At 47.0% G+C, this 22390-nt stretch overlaps 1 protein-coding gene across 1 annotated transcript; it reads right to left on the reverse strand.

The window, feature by feature from the left end:
* Positions 1 to 13724: 13724 nt before the first annotated feature.
* On the reverse strand, positions 13725 to 21672 carry Ripply3 (ripply transcriptional repressor 3). Its single transcript, XM_032899368.1, has 4 exons — positions 21494 to 21672; positions 20643 to 20715; positions 16439 to 16500; positions 13725 to 14840 (listed from the first exon to the last, which is right to left on the reverse strand). The coding sequence occupies exons 1-4, from the start codon at positions 21592 to 21594 to the stop codon at positions 14627 to 14629; spliced, it is 450 nt and encodes a 149-aa protein (XP_032755259.1). The 5' UTR covers positions 21595 to 21672; the 3' UTR covers positions 13725 to 14626.
* Positions 21673 to 22390: the final 718 nt, after the last annotated feature.

Consider the following 22390-nt stretch of genomic DNA (forward strand, 5'->3'; position numbering starts at 1 on the left):
GAGATGCACAGTTCTGCATCACTGCCAAGAGCTCTCAAGACTGCCTAGTGCACAGCCAGGTAATCAACTGCTAGAAAAAGCCAGTGCAAGCAGCTTTCCGGTAACCTCTTAATTATTACCACGGAGATTAGAAAGTTCCCTTTTCATCTTCGGCTCTTTCTGCCTAGCCACACAGTCAGTGCCTTTAAGAAAATCCTTTTTCCCCCCAGTAATTTCATCTTGACAACATTTTATCTCATTTGTTAAGTGTCCTGGAAGCCCAAAACCTGGCTGGCCTTGGGCTCTGGCTGGCTAAGGTGTAATGCGGTTCCCTTTCTTTCATTTCTTCTAAGGTCAGGGCAGACCTGGTTTTGCTTGCATGTAGGGAGGTGGAAGGAAGCAGGAAGCCATCAGATCCCTGTTGTGTTGGTCCCATTCATGTTTTGTGATTCTTCTTTCTTTCTTTGGTGCATCAAATTCAGGGGCGTGGCCCTGAGAGATGGTTGACCTACATCCTGAATCCCGGGTGTCTGGATCCCAGGAGGCTCCTCCTGCACCCCTGATGCTTGAGCTCCTAGTCTACATAGCCTCTCCCATCACTGTGCAGCTCCAGTGTGTTGTACGACAGGGGAAGCTTCTCAGCAAAAGCTACTCCTTTTCCTCCCTCAGTTTATATCCCTTCAGCTCCTCTCCCTCAGCCTCGCAGCATCAGCACCTGGCCAACCTCCACCTGCCTCTCCGTCCTCCCCGCAGTCCTCCTGCAGCTGCTGCTCGGTACCCATCTCATTCTGCAGATTCACCTCACCTCAGGGCACTTGCACAGGGCTCTCCACTCACCTGGGAAGCTCCTCTGGCCTTTGCCGTGGCGAGGGCCTCATGCTTGGTATTCTGGTCACCATACATGCTCGACTGCGACTCCCCTTGTCCATCGCTCACGGCACACACGCACTTCCGGGTGTAGTGCAGACCATCTCTTCTCACCGGTGGGTGTGCGTGGGAAGCCTTGTTGGAGTCTTTCAAAATCTGCAATATTTTGCTGCTCTGTGTTATGTAAAGTAATGAATAATGAATTCCTAGAAAAAATAAAGAAATAAACAAACAAACAAACAAACAAATAAATAAATAAATAAATAATAGGAACCCAGTTGCTTCGTTTTCCTGAACTCTGCAAACATGAAACTCTCTGTCAAATTGTTGTGGAAATTTTTGAACACACACCTTCCACTCTGTTTATCATAGCCTGGTAACACCTGGGCTGGGGCCTGGCCTCAACCATTGGTGTTGGAGGCCTTGTTTACTCTTCCAGATACATAGAAGTCTTATGGGGTGAGGGGGGTCCCCTATCTTAATCATATGCTGTATCTCAGGTATGGCATGGACAGGGTTTGTGTTTTTTCAATGGTCTGAGTATGTGTGTGTATGTGTGTGCATGCGTGCGTGTGTTTACTATGGGGGCTGTCTTAGAGTCCCCATTGCTGTGAACAGACACCATGACCAAGGAGACTCATATAAAGGACAACATTTAATTGGAGCTGGTTTACAGGTTCAGAGGTTCAGTCCATTATCATCAAGGCAGGAACATGGCAGCATGCAGGCAGGCATGGTGCAGGAGGAGCTGAGGGTTCTACATCTTATTCCAAAAGCAAACAAAAGACTGACTTCTAGACAGCTAGGAGGAGGGTCTCAAAGCCCATCCCCACAGTGACACACCTACTCCAACAAGGGTGCATCTCCTTCATTCATTTACACACACACACACACACACACACACACACACACACACACACGAGAGAGAGAGAGAGAGAGAGAGAGAGAGAGAGAGAGAGAGAGAGAGAGAGGGGTCTTTTCAAGGCCCATTTCAGCTGATCTGTGGGAATATATGCACCATTCTGGAGGTCAAGACAGTTAGACATTGGCAATCTCGGGCTCCACGTTTTGTATCCGGATCCAGGACAGAAGGCAGCTTCAACTAAGGACATAAACTTCTTCCTTCTTCAGCCCTAAGTGTAGAATAGAGCCATTCCCAGAAGTCAGGGAGGAAATGGCAGCTCTTCAGGGAGAAAGCCAGCTGGGTGCTGTGTGCAGAGGGGCTGGGCAGAGCAAGGGCGTTGGGTGATCTCTGGCGGAAGTTCTGGGGCGGGCTTTTCAGAGGTGCTGCATGCCACACCAAGCCCTGGCTTGCCAAGTGTCCTGATGGACTCATCCCATTCTCAGGGAAGTCATGCACCGGAGGGCCTCCCCTCACCTCCGCTATGACTCACGTGTGTACAGATGGCTGCACACAGCGGCACGGAGTTCAATACAGACCTAGGTCTATAACGTGTACAACAGAATGAAAATTTATGGTGGCTTAGCTCAGAATTAGTCAGGACTGAAGTTTTTGTACAGAGCATTGCAGGGGTTTTGTTTTTAAGATTTATTTATTTATTTTGTGAGTACACTGTCGCCATCTTCAGACACACCAGAAGAGGGCATGGTTTCCATTCCAGATGGTTGTGAGCCACCATGTGGTTGCTGGGATTTGAACTCAGGACCTCTGGAAGAGCAGTCAGTACTCTTAACCACTGAGCCATCTCTCCAGCCCCAGGACAATCACTTTGTATCTGCTTTCTGCCTCCCACTGCTGTTGGGATGTCATGGGTCTACTGCTCTGGGAGAATGGAGAGTAAATATGAGGCAGACCAAAGTCTCATGCACTAGCCAACTTATTCAGAGCATCAGACAGTTTGTACTCTGAGGGTTAAGAGTGGCCCGAGTAAAGCATACAATCACAGGAATGAGCCACACGAGGCAAAAGCACGCCCTTCCACAGAGGCATAGAAACAAATGCTAGTAGCTGGGTATAGTGAACAGCCTAAGGTAAATTCACTCCTGTCCGCTACCCTGGGAGGAGCACATTCCAAGAACAGCTGTGGTTTTGAGGAAACGAGGGTCATGAGACTTTGGTTTCATGGCGTTTCCTCAGTTACTCGGAGTCCATTCTTTGGACCTCATTCTTTGACCGTATTCCTGACAAAGCGGCAGAGCACAGAGTGGTGATGCGGCCCATCTTTGGGAAAATGTTTTTCACTGGTGGCATTCCCGTTTTCTTCATCTGCAGTCCTTTCTCAGCTACATGGCTGCAGGGTCCCCACTCCCCAGCCTACCTCGGGGCAGTGCTGTCTCTCCTGTGCCACAAACAGAGCCCATGAGCTCAGATGCTGGCTCCCGATGTTTTTCATTAGAGTTCAAATACCCAAATTTGAACTTCGGTTCCTTGACTGTCGGAGAGGGGAAGCCACGGCGCTATGTGCATCTGAGATGAACAAAAGGTACAAGCCAGTACCCAGGGCAGAGTGAACACCGAAAAGCTTGTATGTAACTGTGTCACCATTGTCACTGACGACACTCAGGGACACACAGAGCAACCCAGGGCAGGAAGGCGGCTGGACCCAAGAACAACTAACAGAACTCTTTTTTTTTTTTCCCCCCCGGAGCTGGGGACCGAACCCAGGGCCTTGCGCTTGCTAAGCAAGCGCTCTACCACTGAGCTAAATCCCCAACCCCTACTAACAGAACTCTTAGTGATGATTTTTGGTCTTCTGACCACGTCGTCTAGGTTTGCAACCTTCAGCAGATTCTCCAGTCCACCCCGCCAAAGGGATGTCTGCATCTGTAGCTCTGGTGCTCATACGGTAGGCTCAACCGTGTTCCTGGCTTGGCTTTCCCTCTGAGCTAAGCGATAGTTCCCACAGAAGGGCTGATAGAGCATGTGCCGCAGACAATGCCTGCCGTGGGACAAACAAGACCACAAATGGACAGACTCTTCATGGCCCGCGTCTGTATCACGGCTGAATCACTGTTTTTTTCCTAGACAAGTTGACAGTGGTCCACCACAGCTGGACCGTCATGGTCGGCCTCAGGCAGTAAGAGCACAGTTTTGACGAATACAGAACGTTGCTCCTTTTTTTTTTTCCTATTAAATAGAATGTATTTGAATTTGAAGAAGGTGTGCTCTAAGTGAGCACCAGGTCAAGGGTTGATTAAAAACAGCCTTAACGGGTTGGGGATTTAGCTCAGTGGTAGAGCGCTTGCCTAGCAAGAGCAAGGCCCTGGGTTCAGTCCCCAGCTCCGAAAAAAAACAAAAAAACAAAAAAAACCCCAAAAAAACAGCAGTAACAAAAGCAAAACAACAGGAAAACAAAAAACAAACAAACAAAAATTACCTGGAATTCTAGCACGTAAAAAGCTGAGGCTGGAGGATTACAGTTCGTAAAACAAGCTTAAGCGTTTTAGAGCAGGTTCCAGATCAGCTTTCGCTGCACAGATAAATCTTGTCTTAAAATAAAAAAAAATAATAATAATAAAAATAAAAAATAAAAGAAAATGAAAACGGGTAAGAGCTAGTGCTAACCTCCGGGGTCTGGAACGTTTACAAGCTGTTTTGAAGGCTTGAAACTCAGCCCTCGGCGCTGCTAGCAGGTAGTTGACCCTAAAGGAAGTAGGACCATAGATCACTGGGCACACACCCTTCTAGGGCATATCTGGCTGGTCTCTCTCTCTCTCTCTCTCTCTCTCTCTCTCTCTCTCTCTCTCTCTCTCTTTTGATTCCCAGACACCATGAAGTAAAAACAGCTTGTTCCAGCAAGTTCTCTCCAGTAGCTGTTCTGCCTCATCTCAGCCCCAGAGGCAATGAGATCGAGCACCCGTGACTGAAACCAGGGGCCTGCAGAGACAGCTAAGTCATTAGAGGGATTGGCACATGGGCACGGGGGCCTGAGTTTGATCCTCAGGACCTATGTAAGAAAGCCAAGCATAGTACCGTGTTTGTGACCAGGAGGGGAGGCAGAGTCTTGGGGTTCAATGGCTGGCTGAACCAGTTCACCGAATCGGTGAGCCCCAATAGCAATTGGGAGACTCTGTTCCAAAAGCAAGGTGGCTAGAAGCTGAGGAGAGCATCCAAGGAAAGTGTTCCTGTCTTATCTGCCTACAGCAGCCTTAACCAGGTTGGCAGATGGTAGTAACTCGATTAATATTGGTTGTTGGTAATGTACCATGCAGCCACACGGAGATGCATCCAAGCTCCAAAACACATGTTAAAAACAAAAGCATGGGGAAAAGTGTACACTCAAAATCCCTGTGCTGGGAGACACAGACTCCTCCCAGGGCCTCACTAGCTGGCCAGCCTAGCCTAACTGGTGTGCTCCAGGAAGTGAGACCCTGACTCAAACACTCGAGGCAGATAGCAAGTGAGGAAGAAAGCAGTGGAGGTTGCCCACATATTTGCACACTCGTGCATGTGCACATGCTTGGATGCAGCTACAAGCACACATGACAAATAAATAAGTAAATAAAACTTTGAAACTATAAGCAAAACAAGCCTTTCCGGTTTTTTAAAGATTTATTTATTTTATTTATATGAGTACACTGTCGCTGTCTTCAGGCACACCAGAAGAGGGCATCAGATCCCATTCCAGATGGTTGTGAGCCACCATGTGGTTGCTGGGATTTGAACTCAGGACCTCCGGAAGAACAGCCCGTGCTCTTAACTGCTAAGCCATCTCTCCTACCCACCTTGCCTTTTTATAAGTTATTACAGGTATTTTGTTTCAGGGGTAGAATGCTGACTAGCACAGTCCCAAGCTGTCTCCTTGTCGCCTCTTAAACAGTTTGTTCAAGGCAAAGGTCACTGACCCAGATTTCCCACCGACAGGCTTGGCAAAGGTCAGATTATACTTAACAAAGGTCAACTTTGTTAAGGGTTGGCAGGAGAGCAGGAATAAAGAGAAAGAAGAATGGTTCTGTCATTTTATTTAAAGAAGGTAAAAAGCCATTTGCTCCTCTTAGGATCTGGTAAAGCCAAGAACGCACGTCGTACATGCAGCTAGTGTGCAAGCCAGATGCTTTTCTTTGGCAAAAATCTAGGAACAAGCCACACACAGAGTAGCTAAACGTTAGCTACTCTTGGACAGGGTAACCTTGTGTTTAGATATAACACGATTACAAAACTCCAGCAAGTTTTTTGATATCTAGAAAAATAGTCCAAATATTCATCAGCAGAATAAAAAGCCTGCTATTCAGCCAGACCCAGGACTGAAGTACCTATGCACACTACCTACAACTTGTGTGGATCTCAGAACATTGTGATCCCATTCACCAAGAGCTGCACACTATCTGATTTCATTCATATGAAGGGGTCAAGAAGGGGTTTATTGAGATGGCTTACTGTGCAAGGGTAAAGACCTGAGGTTCCATCCCCTGCATCCACCAACCCCAGGTCCACTTGGAATCCCACTGAGGAGCAAAGGCAGGAAGATCCATGAGGTTCACCGACCAGGCAGCTTAGCTGAATTGGCAAGGTCCATGTTTAGTGAGAGATGCTGTCTCATAAACTGAGGTGGAGATCCATAGAGGAAGACACCCAATGTCAACCTCACACCTTCACATGCTTGCACACACACACACACACACACACACACACACACACACACAGAGAGAGAGAGAGAGAGAGAGAGAGAGAGAGTCAGACAGAGACAGAGAGATAGAAACAGACACACACACAGAAAGACAGAGAGAGAGAGAGAGGGACAGAGAGATGGAGGGAGATGAACAGACAGACAGACACATGGAGACGAACATGGAGGCAGAGACAGAGAGATAAACAGAAACAGACACAGAGAGAGAGAGAGAGAGACAGAGACAGAGAGAGACAGAGAGAGATGGACAGAGACAGACAGAGACAGAGAGATATGGACAGATGGACACATGGAAACAGCACAGAGGCAGAGAGAGAGAGAGAGAGAGAGAGAGAGAGAGAGAGAGAGAGAGAAAGAGAGAGAATTTATAAAGATGAAGAAGAGTAGATATACAGTTGTGGTCAGAGTTGGGTAATAGGGGATTGATAGTTAAAATGTAAAAGGAGCTTTTTGGGGGGTGGTGGGCATCAGAGTGTCTATCATTGTTTGTGGTAATAGTCACACAATTATTAAATTGTGTACATCGAAAGAAAAATTATAGAGTTGATGGATTACCCCAGCATAACAGTTTAAGACCAGGGGTTGGGGATTTGGCTCAGTGGTAGAGCGCTTGCCTAGCAAGCGCAAGGCCCTGGGTTCAATCCCAGCTCAAAAAAAAAAGAAAAGAAAAAAAAAAAAACAGTTTAAGACCAAATGGATGAATGAATGAATGAATGAATGAATGAACGAATGGGGCTGAACAGATGTCAAAGGGTAAATATACTAGCCACACAGGCCTGGTGACTCAAATTCAATCCCTGGAACACACATGAAAAGCCGGATGTAAGGACAGACATCTTCAACCCTCTCGAGTGAGAGGGGAGGCATAAGAACAGGGGCTTCTCCATGTCTGCCCTTTTCCATAGCACGAAGACCTTTATACTTATTAAATGCTTCAAGCATTATAGCTGGGCAGATTCTGAACTATTCTCACGAGACAGTGCTGGCCTGGCCTACTCCCCGCACACAGAGCCTGTACCTGCCATTTGGTGTACCCTAGCACCTCCTTCTTAGTTTGAATCTCAACGATGACCTTCTGGTCCCCACCTGAGACCCTCTCCCTCTCTCCAGGCACCATAGTCCTACCTTTAGCTCTCCTGCCAGCTATTGGCTGTTCAGCTCTTTAACTAACCATTCAGGAGGTGACGGAGAACAATGTTTTACAGAATGCTGAGTCAGAGTATGCATGCTTCGTAACCATGACAATGTCAATGTCCACACTGCACTCAGATCTGTGGGAACGGAAATCAGCATTTGAATACATAGTACACAGAAATGCCTTCCACTGTAGAGGCCAACAGCAGAATCACACTGACATACGCTTGGTCATGTGTACACCAGTGTTTGAAATGCACATATTCTCTCTCTCTCTCTCTCTCTCTCTCTCTCTCTCTCTCTCTCTCTCTCTCTCACACACACACACACACACACACACACACACACACACACACACACACACACAGAGAGATACTCAAGATTGTGTGACTGGCCAGATTCAAGAAGTCCATCTAGCAAGTAAAAATGTCAAAAGTTATGGCAATTTTTAAAATCAAATAAAGGGACAAAAGGAACATCTGGTACATTCTCTTTTTAATTTTGTTTGTTTGTTTTGTTTTTCGAGATAGGGTTTCTTTGTGTAGCAAAGCCCTGGCTGTCCTGGACCCATTTTGCAGACCAGGCTGGTCTCCAGCCCACAGAGAGTCACTTGCCTCTGCCTCTTGAGTGCTGGGACTAAAGGCGTGCTCCACCACACCCGGTCCTAATATTTTTTTTTATTAACTAATTCATTAATTTATATCCTAAGCACTGTCCCCTCCCAACCCCCCTCCCCTTCCTCTCTCAGAGGGTAGAGTCCTCCACCCTGGAGCACCAAGTCTCTGCCAGATTAAGCCCATCCTGTTCCACCTTAATATTAATTTTTAATTTTTAATTATGTGTATGGGAGATTATCTGGTGGGCGTGTCCCAAAACTGAACCAGTGAGCTCTGGGTTTACTGGCAGATTCTGTCTCAAAAACAAAAAACCGTTTTATTCGCCTGTGAAACCATCAAGCAATAATAAAAGATCGTCTTACAGCAGCAATAACAAAAACTCCAAGGTTCGTAACTGCTGTGGAACACCCAAGGTTGATGTATGTTTTTCACACGCTGCATGTACACGCATGTGCACGTGCACACACATGAAACCAACACACAAGCAAATAGATAATAAACAAACACGCAGATTTCTAGATTTGGAGGGAACATGGTAGTCATCAGACTCACCATGGAAGCCTCATGGAATGCTGGGAAACCCCCATGGGTGCACTTCCCCAGGAACCCCCACAGGATGGTGTCTTCTGAAGCTGCTACGTTTGTGAGACACCACAGTCCAGTTACCTTGTGATTGATATTCAATTGTCCTGCCCATGAAAGCGTTCGCTCATGTCGCTTCTGAAGAAGAATGAACGGCTGTTTATATTAAGGAATTTCTGCATTTGGTTTTGTTTATAGTCAACCCACTTCAAACAGCTTTGGAGATGTTAGCAAAATAGGATGATTTCTACCACAACTCACCATCAGGATGGGCGTTCAGCAGGCGTTTTCATACGTGTGTATGACAGACACACCGAATGGGTCATAGTCTCGTTACTCATGACAGCCCAAACCAAGCAATCCAAACATCACCAACTAAAAGTAGTAGTGAGATGTTTTTCCAATAGAGTATCACAGGGCAATGGATGACTGCAGTGTATGGATCCAGATGCAAATGTCTGATACTTATACGCAATTAAAAACGGGCAATGTGGTTTTATGGTATTGGAGACCAGAAGAGTCGCTATTTGTGGTGAAGAAACCAAGAGGCAGCTGGCTGGGGTCTCGGAAGGTGCGACATTTGAAAGTTGTCAGGAAGTTCTGAGTTCCTCACTTTTCCACACCTTTTATGTTGGGGGAAAAAAAGTATACTTTAAATAAACACTTAAAAACTCTCTTTTAGTAATGTGCATAGTGATAAGTGTTTCAATGAGTGTGCATAGTCATTGTAATATAATATATTTAATCTGTTACATACCGTGGAGGCTGTTATCGTTTGGCATTGCTGGTACACGAACCCCCATCTTATGCTAACTTAAGTTTGGATGCTGGCCCTACCGTGACATTTAACGATCCAAGGTAACTTAAGACAGGCTCTTTGAACACAGATCACAAAGATCTACCCTCAAGATGACCTGAAACTGGGCAATCACTCTTATCTTCCTGTTTTATTTTGGAATTGAACTCATTATCCCTAAAGTACACCTGGGACCGTTTTACCTTTCAGTGATGGATGGCTCCGAGGTCACTACAAGTCTTCAGAAGACAGCATCTTGATAAATAAAGCCCAGAGTCAAAAACTAGGGAATGTTAGGTGAGGAACGGAACGCTTTATTTAGAACTTTTTTTCCTTTGTGTTACCTTTAAACATTTAAATTCTGTCATGGCTGAAAAACAGATGAATAAAAACTAATCCGTAGTAGCTCAGTGTCTAAAGAGAAACGTTTTAAGTAGAAGATTCCAGGATGTTTTAAAAATAATTTTAGACTGTAATTTATGTGTATCTGCATTTTGGACTCGGCAGTCACCCCAGTCCAGTTTTGGGACAAACCCACCATTCCTAGGTGTCCTTGTGCTTGATTATAATTAACTGTGTCCCACCAGCAGCTCTAAGTCACCACTGCTCTGCTTCTGCCCCTGTGAGTCCCCCACCCAGTCTTCCTCCCTCTCTCTCTGCGGAAATGCACACACGGCAGAAGAGCTATACAAGCAGCCTCCGAAGTTTCTCTCAGGATGTTTTCAAGGCCCCTTCACGCTTCATCGTGAATGGTTCTCTCTGGTTTTTTGTAGAATACTATTGCACTGTATAAATGTACAGCAGTCCGTCCTCGTCCTTGGAGGGTGTGAGTCCTGTGGCGACACACTGATCTACCTCAGCAACAGATCGGATGAGCTCGATGGCTCGGCAGCGAGGACACTCACTCGAGACTGAGGTACATGGGGGGATACACTGGATGAGGGACAGTTTACATCGCAGTAGGACAGAATGAATTTTAATCATGAGATTCAGAACAACGCTCAACTGAAAACTTACAACGTGTTCCAGGAATTTTTCCTTTAATATTTCGGGGCCATGATTAAAGTGACAAAGCCATGGACAGCAAAACCAAGAACTGAGAGTGTTTGGAATTCTGAGCCATGTTGCGAGTACACATCTGTCAGTGCATGTCTATTTGACCTGTTTCCAGTTTGGGAACATTGTAAGGACCTCCATATAAATGTCTTTCTGTGTACAGATGTCTTCATTTCTCTTGGGGGGAGTCCTAGAAGGAAACTACTAGGTTGTATGATAAATTAATTATCTTTACTTATTGACGAAACTGCTAACCTACCTCCCCGGTTGATTGTACCGGTTTGTTTTTATCGTCCAGTATACGGTTCTAGATTCCCCACGCCCTCCAGATGTCTGTTTTCTCGACAGACGCAGTCATCCTCCCTTCTCCGTGTATTTTCAGTTCTCAGTAAGTCCCCTTCTGAGGCAGCTACACTGCTGTCAGCGTCTAATTACCTGTTTTTCATGCTGTTGTCACAAGTGCACACACAGGCACTGATCCTTCCTCAGCACTTTTATAAAAAATGAGTCATGCTCTGCTCCTTCAGGAAGCAGCAAGGCCTCCGTCTGTGCTTTTGAGAAGGGCAGGTTTCCTCTTGCTTGTCTATATCACATCTCAGTGGCAGAAATAAAAGGATTATCTCAACCAGCAGAAGTGAGTTTGATTTAACTGTCTGGGGCCCAAGGTGAGACAGTGAAAGATGCTAGTGAGTTCCACAGTGAGTGTGGAGGATGTGCAATGGCAGGGACATGGGTGTGCAACGGCAGAGTCATGGATGTGCAATGACAGGGTCGTGGGTGTGCAATGGTGGGGTCATGGGTGTGCAATAGCAGGGTCAAGGGTGTGCAACAGCAGAGTCATGGGTGTGCAACAGCAGTGTCATGGGTGTGCAATGGTGGGATCGTGGGTGTACAACAGCAGGGTCATGGGTGTGTAACAGCAGTGTCATAGGTGTGCAACAGCAGAGTCATGGGTGTGCAATGGTGGGGTCATGGGTGTGCAATAGCAGGGTCAAGGGTGTGCAACAGCAGAGTCATGGGTGTGCAACAGCAGAGTCATGGGTGTGCAATGGTGGGGTCGTGGGTGTACAACAGCAGGGTCATGGGTGTGTAACAGCAGGGTCATAGGTGTGCAACAGCAGAGTCATGGGTGTGCAACAGCAGAGTCATGGGTGTGCAATGGTGGGGTCGTGGGTGTACAACAGCAGGGTCATGGGTGTGTAACAGCAGGGTCATGGGTGTACAACAGCAGGGTCATGGGTGTGCAATGGCAGTGACAGGGGACTACGGTTGGGTGCGTGACTCTTGTGAATGCCACTGCTTCAGTTAAGACCCAGAGACCAGGAAGGAAGGAATGGAGCTCACATCGCTGTGGACAGAGTTGAGAGGAAAGATGCCTGCCTCAGCTAGTTTCCTCCTTCACCCATTTTATGTTCACCTGAGGCCTGCAGCCTGTGGGATGAAGACGCAGCGCCCCATTCAGACTAGACCTGGAGGAATTTGAATTTCTGTTGAGCAGCCTTTATTTGTTTGTTTATGCTTTTTTTTCTTTTTCTGAGGCAGGTCTCACTGGGTAGCCTTGCCATCTCTGGAGGTCGCTATGTAGACCAGGCTGGCCCCAAACTCAACAGCTATCTGTCTAATTTGCTCCCAGAAGAGATTAAAGGCATGCGCCACCGTGTCCTCCTCTGGGAGAGATTTTTTAAATGGAATTTTGCTGAATTTAATCCTTCGGTAGTAAAAACGGTGCATTTTGTTCCAGTGTCCCACAATGTGATCCAGCATTCATATTGACTGAAGATGTTATGATTTGAATCTGAAATGCTTCCCACAGGTTCATTTCTGGGTGTTTGTTCCCCAGTTAGCTAGCTGTACTGTCTTTCTGGGCAGGGGCTCTGTGACACCTTTAGGACATACGGTCTTTCTGATGGAAGTTAGTCACCAGGGACAGGCCTCTTGTGTTTGCCCGTGACCATGGTTCCCTCTGTGTTCTGCTTCCCATTCTGTTATGATGTGAGCAGTCTCTGTCACATTCCATTGATGCTATGCCCTTCCCTGCAGTAGTGGGATAAAGCCATGAACCAAAATAAGCTTTTCCTCCATGTAACTGTCTTTGCAGTTATTCACTTCAGAACTACATGAAATTCTCTAATAATGTATATAGGCAAAAGAAATTAAACAATAACAAAGAAAGGAAGAAAGGAAACAAGGAAGAATTGGCGATTTTGTTTTGTTGTTTCTTTAAGGATGGAACAATTAAAACAAAAACAAACAAACCAAAAAGCTACTATTGAGGTAGAGCATGTCTTGACTTTAATCCCAGCACCCAAGGAAGAGGATCTCTGTCTGAGGTCAGCCTGGTCTATGTGGGAACTTCCAGACCAGTCAGAGATGTATGGTTAGATCCTGTCTAGAATATTTTTTATTACCGGAAGACAGAGGAGGAGAGAAAACAACCAATACCTTTTACTTTGTAACAGAACTTTCTGTATTGTTGGGTTTGTTACAATGTTTGCACTGTTTGTATTTCTGTAAATATTGATGTGTTATTTGGGCAGTGATGGTATAGGTTATCTTGTTTTCTTTTTCTAATGCTTTTTTTTTTTTGTTATATGCCTATGTTACTTACTAATAAAACCGAGGACCTCAGGCATGCTTGGTCAACACTATACCACTGATGGATATATATCTATATCTATATCTATATCCTCTCATGTTATTTTTCTTCTCTTGATACAGTTGCACTTAATGCCCAGCTTGCCTTAAGCCCACTGTGTAGCCAAGGCAGCTTTGAGCTTGGAGTCCTCCTGCCTCAGCCCCTTAGGTTTGTTCCTTTATTTTTTCATTCATTGATCCTGTGTGGATATGGTAGGGGGGAATCATGCCACTGTGTGTGTCTCTAGGTCAAAAGACAACTCTATCACATGAGTTCTGGGGGATCGAACTCAGGTCGTCTGGCTTGGTGGCAAGTGCCCTTACCCACTGAGCCATCTTGCTGGCCCCTTCTTGCATTTGTGAAAATATACAATTTTAAGAGACTTAAATACAAAAAATATTTTAAACTTTTGGTACAGGAACTAATTTACTCTAAAAACATCTTACACAAAAAGATGATTGTCAAACTTTCTTTCAAAATATTTATTCCAAGTAAAAATCCATACAGGGTGGGTATATACAGGAAGACTGATCTGGTAAGATAATTAGGGAGAGCCTTGATGGCAGAGTCCTTGGATTATCAAAATGATAAAACTCAAAACAATTTTCACATAAGAAACTTTAATTAAAAATAGTGCCATTTCATGCAAATAACAAGACCATGCTGGTCACCAAGTAATAAAAATTAACTCCTTATAACATATATACTTAAACACACAGCTCTTATACAGTTCTCAGAAACAGCTGTTTTATCCCCTAAAGAGATCTTAACTTCTTACTTCTTATTCCTGTGAAAATTATTCAGTGTTTTAATTTTGTTTTGTTTTTTTTTGCAAGTAAAAGGGTATTTTTCCAAACAGCTACTTTCATTCAAATGAAACTCTTAAAATGAATAACCAAATGAACTCTTAAAATTTGAATTAATATTTAAATTATTTTTATGAAGGGAAGAGTCACTAGATAATGGGTCTCTGGGCAAGAGAGGGGTGGTGAGACTTACGGATGAGTAACATTCAGAGTGGCAGTGAGCTCCAAAGGCCTTCTTCCTGAGAGCACCTCATCAGGCACCCTTCCTCAAAAGTATGCATGAGCACATGTGTGCACACACACAGACAGATACACACACACACACACACACACACACACACACACACACACACACACACACATCAAGAAAATAGAAGTTGAGTTCGTGGCCTGAGCAGGTACTGAGCACAGTCCAGCCTCTGAACTTCCCACAGAGGAGGCTGGAGAAGAATCCTGGCAAGCTAGGCTGTCCCCGGGACACAGTGACCAGCATAGGAGAGAGGCTCTCTCAGTTTGCAGGCAGCTGACCCTTCAGAGGCCACTCCTTTGTCTCACAGGTTTGCCACTTACTCTGCCCTTTCCTCCAGAGCGGAATCCCTGACTTCTGCCTCCAGGCACTGAAGGTGGTTGGGCTGAGCCTCCTCCTCCTGCTCCTCCTCAGAGCTAGACTCAGAGTCATCATTGTAGAAATGAATGGTGGCTTGCACTGGGAAGCTGGCCAGCACTTTTTCCCCAGAACTCTGCAGGTATTCTTGACGCTTTGAAATGGGCAAGTAAAGTCTAATATTAAGGAAACAAATAAACAGTTAGTCAACCTAAAAAAATAAGGGGGGGGGCCCAAGCTCCCACCAAAAGTACCTCATTCCTGTCTCATTCTTGCTTTCTGTGGATATGGTGCTTTTAACTTACTAGAACACAGAACTCAACACCTGCTGAGGGGACTAGCTAAAACCCCACACTAATCCACACAGACCCACCAGCAAAAAGGTTAGCATTAACAGACTACGAAGACTCTGGACTCTAATCTTAAAAGACCTGCTCTCGCTTGCCTAGGAAGCGCAAGGCCCTGGGTTCGATCCCCAGCTCCGGAAAAAAAAAAAAAAAAAAAGAACTAAAAGACCTGCTCTCATCAGATGGATGACCTGAGTCCTCCTGGACAGTAGGTGTTCAATTCTCTGTGTGTGTCTCTCTGTCTCTCTGTCTCTGTCTCTCTCTCTGTCTGTCTCTCTCTCTGTGTCTTTCTGTCTCTCTTTGTGTATCTTTCATGCCTCTCTCTCTGTATCTTTCTGTCTCTCTGTGTGTATCTTTCATGCCTGTCTGTCTGTCTGTCTGTCTGTCTCTCTCTCTCACTCACACACTCACACACCATGGAAGACAGGAATGTAAGCCTCTGAGCTTTGAAGGAAACTTGACTCTGAAACTCTGGCCTGGGAGGAGAACTGACTGTTCTGTTCTAGAGGTGAAGAAAAGGTGGAGGGGTGTGTCCCTTTTAACAGAAGGAAAAGATGCACTTGGGGAAAAACAAAGACAGAAGGGGCAGGGAGGGAGAAGGGAGGAAGGAGGGGAGGAGGAGGAGGGAGGGAGCAGGTAAAGAGAGAGGTCAAAGGGAGAAAGGACAGGATGAAAGGAGGGCAGAAGAAAGGAGGAAGGAGGGAGAGGGAGAGAGACAAGGGAGGCAGGAAAAGAGAAGGAAAAAATTTAAATACATAAAAGTTGGAGCCCCCAAGTTTTAAACTGAGAATCCCAGTTGTAACCGAAAGTTTTTTTAAAATACCACCCAATAATCTCTTTTTTTTTTTTTTTTTCGGAGCTGGGGACCGAACCCAGGGCCTTGCGTTTGCTAGGCAAGCGCTCTACCACTGAGCTAAATCCCCAACCCCAATAATCTCTTAATATTTTTCACTTATTAATTCATTTGCCTTTTCCCCTTTGGTCCTCCGAGGAAGTAAGAGTTTCTTGGTCAGTCGCTGCTCACTTTTGCTAGTGCCCTCCTTCCTGTACAGAGGACAGGAGAGTGAGTACGCGGGCTATGGACTGTGTGTGATGACTCTGGCTGTAGAACCCTGAGATCCTACGATTCCAACAGGCACGGCCAACAGCATCTGCGGACATTTCTGATTAGCCCAGCTGAGGGAAAGCTCCGGGTGTTTCTGAGCAGGAGTGGGAAGTTCTGCCAAACTACGGCAGAGCCGGCGGAGCTGGGGTAGGGCCAGTCCAGCTTGTAATGAAACATTGAGTGAAATCAAGAGCAGGTCCCAGAAATATAACAAATTATCCTTACAATCCCTTGGCAAGGAAGCAAAATAGAACTAGATAATATATTCCACTCCACACGTGTTCTGTCATCACGTGCTTCTCCCCACGAAGTAACGCATTACCTGACAGGATGCTGGAATCCAAAGGCTCCCTTTGACCCCAAGGTTTGTTGGTCCTCCCAAGGCTGAAAAGACAAATGTGTAGAAACACAGGTGTAGTCACGGAGCCCCTGAAGGTGCCATCTTGAAGTTTTAAAGACACAGCACAAGTCTGTCACCATTGCTAGAAATCTAGCCTTAGAGCTTAAACATTCCACAGCATCCCACGAGTTCTGCTTCCAGAACTTGGTTCTGTGAGGGCTCAGACCTTAAATCTATGTGTGTGGTTGTAGTGATGTCACAGCTGTTCCTGGTTGTCAGCATGACCACATCTGGAATGAACTACAATCCAGAATTGGAAGGCTCACCTGTGATCCAGATCTTGAAGACAGAAGACACAATTTTCTGACCTGGATCTTGGCTTGGGGATCTTGAGGCATAGTGGCTATGAATCCCAGGAGACTAAGGCAAGGAGATCTCTGAGTTCAAGGTCATCAGGGACAAAGCAAGTCCCAGATCCAGCTAGGCGTGGTAGTACCCACCTTCTGCTGGAGACCTACACCATAAGGACATTGGAAGAAGGAATCTCTCCTCTTCCTCATCTGCTTGCCTTGTGGGACTGAGCCACTGTTAGATCCTTTGACTTCCATTCACAGCTGCTGCTGACCATTGTTGGGGAGTTGGACTGCAGACTGTAAGTCATCACAATAAATCCCCTTACTATACAGAGACTACCCATGAGTTCTGTGACTCTAGAGATCCCTGACAAATACAAGTGACAATTCTGAAATTTTGGTTTCCTTAAAAAAAAAACCACAGAAATATAAGAATATGCTTTCATTTAATCCCAGGTATGGAGATGTGGGGCTGCTTTGAACCCTCCACGGCCCCTGACTGTGATTTGCCTCGTGCGCTAGCAGAGGCATGGTTTTGCCAGCCGTAGACAGTTTCTGTGTTGGTTGTTTGGAATTCTGGGAACTTTTCAGAGGGTCTGTAAATGCTAGGGCCCCAAGAGGCATGGTTGTTGGTAGCTCAGGGGGTGGTTGTAGTTAGTAGTCATGCTCAAAGAAGAAAGTAAAGAAATTAGACTCAGGGACCTGTATCTCTCCCCTTTATCCTTCTTTCTCTTCTAAGTAGTGATGGGTTTCTGATGGCTTTGCAGAGTGGGCTGTAGAACTGAAATGGGCTCCACAGTAGTTGCTGTCCATGCCATTTCACCCTGTAGGAGACCTTGGTGCATCAGTATGCATGGTGTGTGTGAGCACGTGCATGTGCATGTGTGTGCATGTGCATGCGTGTGTGTGTGTGTGTGTGTATGTGTGTGTGTGCGCGCGTGCGCGCATGTGTCTGTGCACACTCGTGCACGTGACATCTATAAATAAGCTGGATTACAGGATGCCCCCGCAGATGTTACAGTGAGTTAGCAGTGTGTCTCCGTGATACACGGGGAAGAGCTAAGTGGATACACGCGAGGGTCTTCAGAACACAGTCCTTCACATTACTTCTGACCCTTCAGAGCTACAGGAAACCACTTCTGGATTCAGCTGTTTGTAGTTATAAACAGTCCTCTAAACTGAGGCTCTCACCATGCAATCATGTCTTGCTGAAAATGACCTGTAGGGGGCAGCGGTGCACACTGTGGTAGATGGCAAAGGCAATGTTAATCTGACCAAAGATTGTTGTTTCCTTAAGTGCCCTGTCCTGATTAACAGGAACTCACAATTCAAGTTCACGAGCTGTAGAAATCCAACCCCACAAACATGGGCTCTTAACTTTTTAATGCCATATTGTTTGTTTGTTGGTTTGTTTACCTTTTCTGGCTTTTTAAGACAGGCTCTCACTACGTAGCACAGGCTGACCCAGGATCTCACTATGTAGTCCAGGCTAGCCTCACATTTTTAGAGATCTTCCCAATTGCTAGGACTGCAAGCATGAGCCACCACACTGGCTTTCACAAAGACCTTAATAAAAAGTCCCTTCTCACGGAGGGAAACATTGAAACTCTCACGCTTTGGTAATTAAATGGGACCAGAACAATAAGCCAGCTAAGCGGTGCCTTTAAGGTTATGCACATCTTCTTAGGCTCTGAGAAACAGGCTCAAGCAGAGAGTTCCAGCCACAAACCTCTAACTGTAAGGCTATGGTGGCAGACCTGGATAATAGAACTGACCTAGGCCCTGGCAGTGTAGACAAAAGCCAAGAGGGATATGTGCTGAGGCCTAAAACAGCAAGTCTGGGCCGTGGGGGAGACTGTCATGCCACACAGTGAAACATCTATTTATCATCAGATATGCTAGACCTGGACCCATCCTTGGAACTAATCTTCCCTTGTTCTTCTCTCTCTCTCTCTCTCTCTCCTTCCTTCCTTCCCTCTCTCCCTCTTCCTTCCTTCCTTCCTTCCTTCCTTCCTTCGTTTCCTCTTTCAATTTGGTCTATTAGCCAGGTTATGGTAGCACATGTCTTTACGCCCTGCAAAGACAGGCAGATCTTTTGAGTTCAAGGCCAGCCTTGTCTACAAGGTCAGTTCTAGAACAGCCAGAACTATATGGAGAAACCCTGTCTCAAAAAAACCTTTTAGTCTATTTTCCCCCAATCCAGGGGAGGATACAGCTGTCTGGGTTGGGGTGGGGTGGGGCAGCAAGTGGACATAGGCTCCTCTGCTCAAGGAACAAGGCCTTGAGGCCTTTTCTCAAATGTGTATCTTATTCCAATTCCAATCTGCTTGCTGGAAGTCTTGGTACAAGTCACCAAGCCCCAGCCCCTCACAGAATCCTCTACAAAATGGTGTGGAGAAATTTTCCTGCTTTGCCAAGAGCCAATGTCATTAGCTAGAAGCCGTGCAGCCCAAGCCCAGGGCACTCACCCAGCCTGCTAGGAGGAACCAGATTTACTGAGGCCTGCTGAGAGCCTGTGTGTGACATCTACAAAGAACTTTCTGGGTAGAGCTGGGAATTTAGCTCCCTGGTAAATCCAGAGCCTAGTAACAAGGAAAGACCCAGGGTGGATCCCAAGATCTCGCCCTGACAGGGGTGTGGGAAGGCAGCCAGTTCTACAATCCCCACAGAACACCAGGCTCCCCCATCCGCCCAAATCCAGGACTCAGCCGCCTTGTGTGAAGTGCAGTCAACTAGAAAGGGGCTGTGCTTCAAGATAATCACAAGGGGTTTTCTCCTCAGTAGAACAGCAAGCTACCTGCCTCAGGCCGTGTGTATGTACCAGGTAGCATTCTCCTCTCCCACACAACTGAGCGACCCCCACACTCACGGTTCACTTCAAGGAGAACCTGGCAGTTTGTGAATTCTTTAAAAGTCTTACATTTAAGAACTCGAGCCTGAATGCAGTAAGACAGAAAGAATTCTCTTCCGTCACTTAGAAATCTGGAGCAGGAGTTATTGGGACTATCTGACTGCTGTCCTTTTGTTGGCTTCGTTCTCTAAGCTTTATATAAATACTAACTGAATTTAAGCACCCAGTATCCAGAGAAAATAAATGTGAAAGAAAAGCAGAGAGGTACTTTCCCACCCTTGACTTCTGATATCATGTCTGTGTGTATATTAAGCTGTATCCCACGCGTTTTATGTAAATAGATGCACGGGCCTCCCTAACCTAACTCCACTGTTTTAAAGGTCAACTTATATTTGAGGATATAGCGAACGTAAGCAAAGCATTCTCTTAATAACTCAGAAGCAATTAACCAGCAATGCAAAGACAAAGGGAGAGCCGTGGCGATTAATCTTTGCTGACAAAGCCCCGTGCTTGAGTGTATTTGCACAGAGAACAGAAGATCCTGCAGGAGTTCTCCGCCGACAGGGCCAGACAAGGGTGGGAGCTTTTAACTGCACCGTCGGGCACCTGAGGTGGAAGTCTGCCTTCTTTGCAATGTGGTACACAACCAGCTTTCCTCTAAGGGTTTTGCCCCTCCCTCCCCCACCTTCTGGTTTACAGAAGAACAACCCCTCCCCCTCGTGTAATTACCATGCAAAGCCTTGTCCTCAGCTGTTTGCCTTTCAAGGCTGGAGGAGCAATCGGGAGCCCAATGGGCCCATTAGCACCTCTGTTCACTTGGGCTCTACCGGCCCCGACCTCCAGGCACTTCTGAGTTAGAAGACCAAGCTAAGCAGGAGGGAGGAGTCCTTTCCCCGCCTTTTGTTTTTTGTTTTTTAAGTTATTACAGACACAGCGCGGCTTTCTGGCTTGACTGTTACCTACAACATTCACATTAGCTTACCGGACGTTCAGTTCTGGTCAGATCAGCATCTCTGGGAGGCGACATCCACGGTCTCCACGGGGCTGGAATGGAACTGGAAACAGGTATCAGGAGAGACTGAACCCCCTGGCATTTATGCTGCCTCTCAAATGTTACTATGAGATTGATATCGTCGTGTCTGTTGGTCAAAGAGTCCCCGAACACACCATGTTCCCTCAAGGGCTGTCTGCCGACGGGCCAGCCAGTACTTTACCTGTTCGTATCTCCTGCGAAATTTTCCGGGCTATGCTTCCAAGTACACTCTGAGAAGGTAAGCCCCAAACCCAACACTATTATTGGGGCGTTTGTTAGTCGAGGTATTTTTCTCCCAGCATATCTCTCACTGATACCTCAGGATGTTCCAATCCAGCTGGTTGGTTTCAACTACACCACCCCTGCAGCTGGAGACTCCTGGTTCTTCAGCTCCTGACTTAGCTTACCATGCCAAAGGGGATGGCGTTCCTGCATCGCCAAGCTGCGCCTTCCCTACCTCCCCAGCTAATCTGATTTCCTTAAACTTCACAGCTTTAAAGATAGCTCCGCTGGGTCTCAGGGATGGACCCAACACTGAGCCCCGGCATAGGGCAGGAAACTGTCACTTTGTGATAGACCGCGGGATCCTTTTTATAAATTTCTTATAGGGCCCCCAGCTTCCAGTATTTCCCAGCTGGACCAATATCAGATCCTCAATAAACTCAAGTGTTGGCGGACTTCCTTGCCAGATATCCGCGGAGTCCCTGCACTTCCGACCGGAGTTTGCAGTGGCTAACCCAGGCTAAGGAGCTCACTCAGTGTCTGGGTGCACCTCCACCGGGGCCGTTGGACACCCTCACCTTTCTGGCCCGCGTGGCAGCGGTGGCCTCCCGGGATCATCCCCCGGACAGTGGGAGATGCGTCCCCGCGCCTCCCGGGCTGCGGCCGCCTCGGGTCTCATGGTGCGGGCGTCGCGCGAGTCCCGCAGCCCGACGGCGCCTGGTCTCCCCTGGCCCAGCGCGCTCACCTACCGGCTCGCTCCGCGCCAGGTTTAAAAACAGGGGCGGAGCGGGGAGGGGACTCGGGAAACTGCGCCCCGGAGGGGAGGGGGAGAGCAAGGGACCGCGGGAAGGGACGGAGGAAGCAGAAGGTGGAGACCAGAAAGGCTCAAGGAAGACAGCGGGGTCCGGACGGCGGGGAGGGGTGTGTGTCCATAGTGGAGAAGAGACAAAAGAAAACCCGGAGGGTCACTGGCGGAGCGGGAAGCTTAGGACCCGGCAGGCGGACGACAGGGCCTCCGGGATGACGGGTGGCGGCTACGCGCCCCGAGGGACAACTGTCCCCACTCCGGAGCAACAGCAACTTGTGGGCCCGCTGCCCTCGGGGCTTTGGTCCCTAAAGTATTCAGACACACCCCGCACCCTAGTTCTCCCAGAGTCTCCCTTTCAGCACTGCGAGAGGTCGTGGGTGTGGGGCCCAGAGTCCTTGCTACACCGAGGGTCCAGAGAGCCCCACGACAGCTCTCTGTGGGTGACAGCTGGATAGGAAGCCAGGCGAGGGTGTAGGCGCAAGCCTTAAGATGGGGGATTGCTTCCTGTGGGGCTCACCAGGCAGGACCCTTGGGCACGCCTTTGCCCAATAACCTGTTCCCCAGTGCCAGTGAAGACTGTAGGTTGGTCTGTATTGTTTAAATTAAGTGTTTGTTTTAAAAAAAAAAAAAAACTGAGACAGATGAGGAATAAAATGTTTACATATAG

The sequence above is a fragment of the Rattus rattus genome, chromosome 4 (assembly GCF_011064425.1).
Source record: "Rattus rattus isolate New Zealand chromosome 4, Rrattus_CSIRO_v1, whole genome shotgun sequence".
NCBI lineage: Eukaryota > Metazoa > Chordata > Mammalia > Rodentia > Muridae > Rattus > Rattus rattus.

What these genes read in the sequence shown, in the direction of transcription:
- Ripply3 (XM_032899368.1), bottom strand. Translation starts at nt 21,594, where the DNA reads ATGAGACCCGAGGCGGCCGCAGCCCGGGAGGCGCGGGGACGCATCTCC. An exon ending in CTGCCACGCGGGCCAGAAAG is followed by an intron (nt 20,716 to 21,493) that starts GTGAGGGTGTCC and finishes ACCTGTTTCCAG; the next exon opens with TTCCATTCCAGCCCCGTGGA. An exon ending in GGATTCCAGCATCCTGTCAG is followed by an intron (nt 14,841 to 16,438) that starts GTAATGCGTTAC and finishes CCTTAATATTAG; the next exon opens with ACTTTACTTGCCCATTTCAA.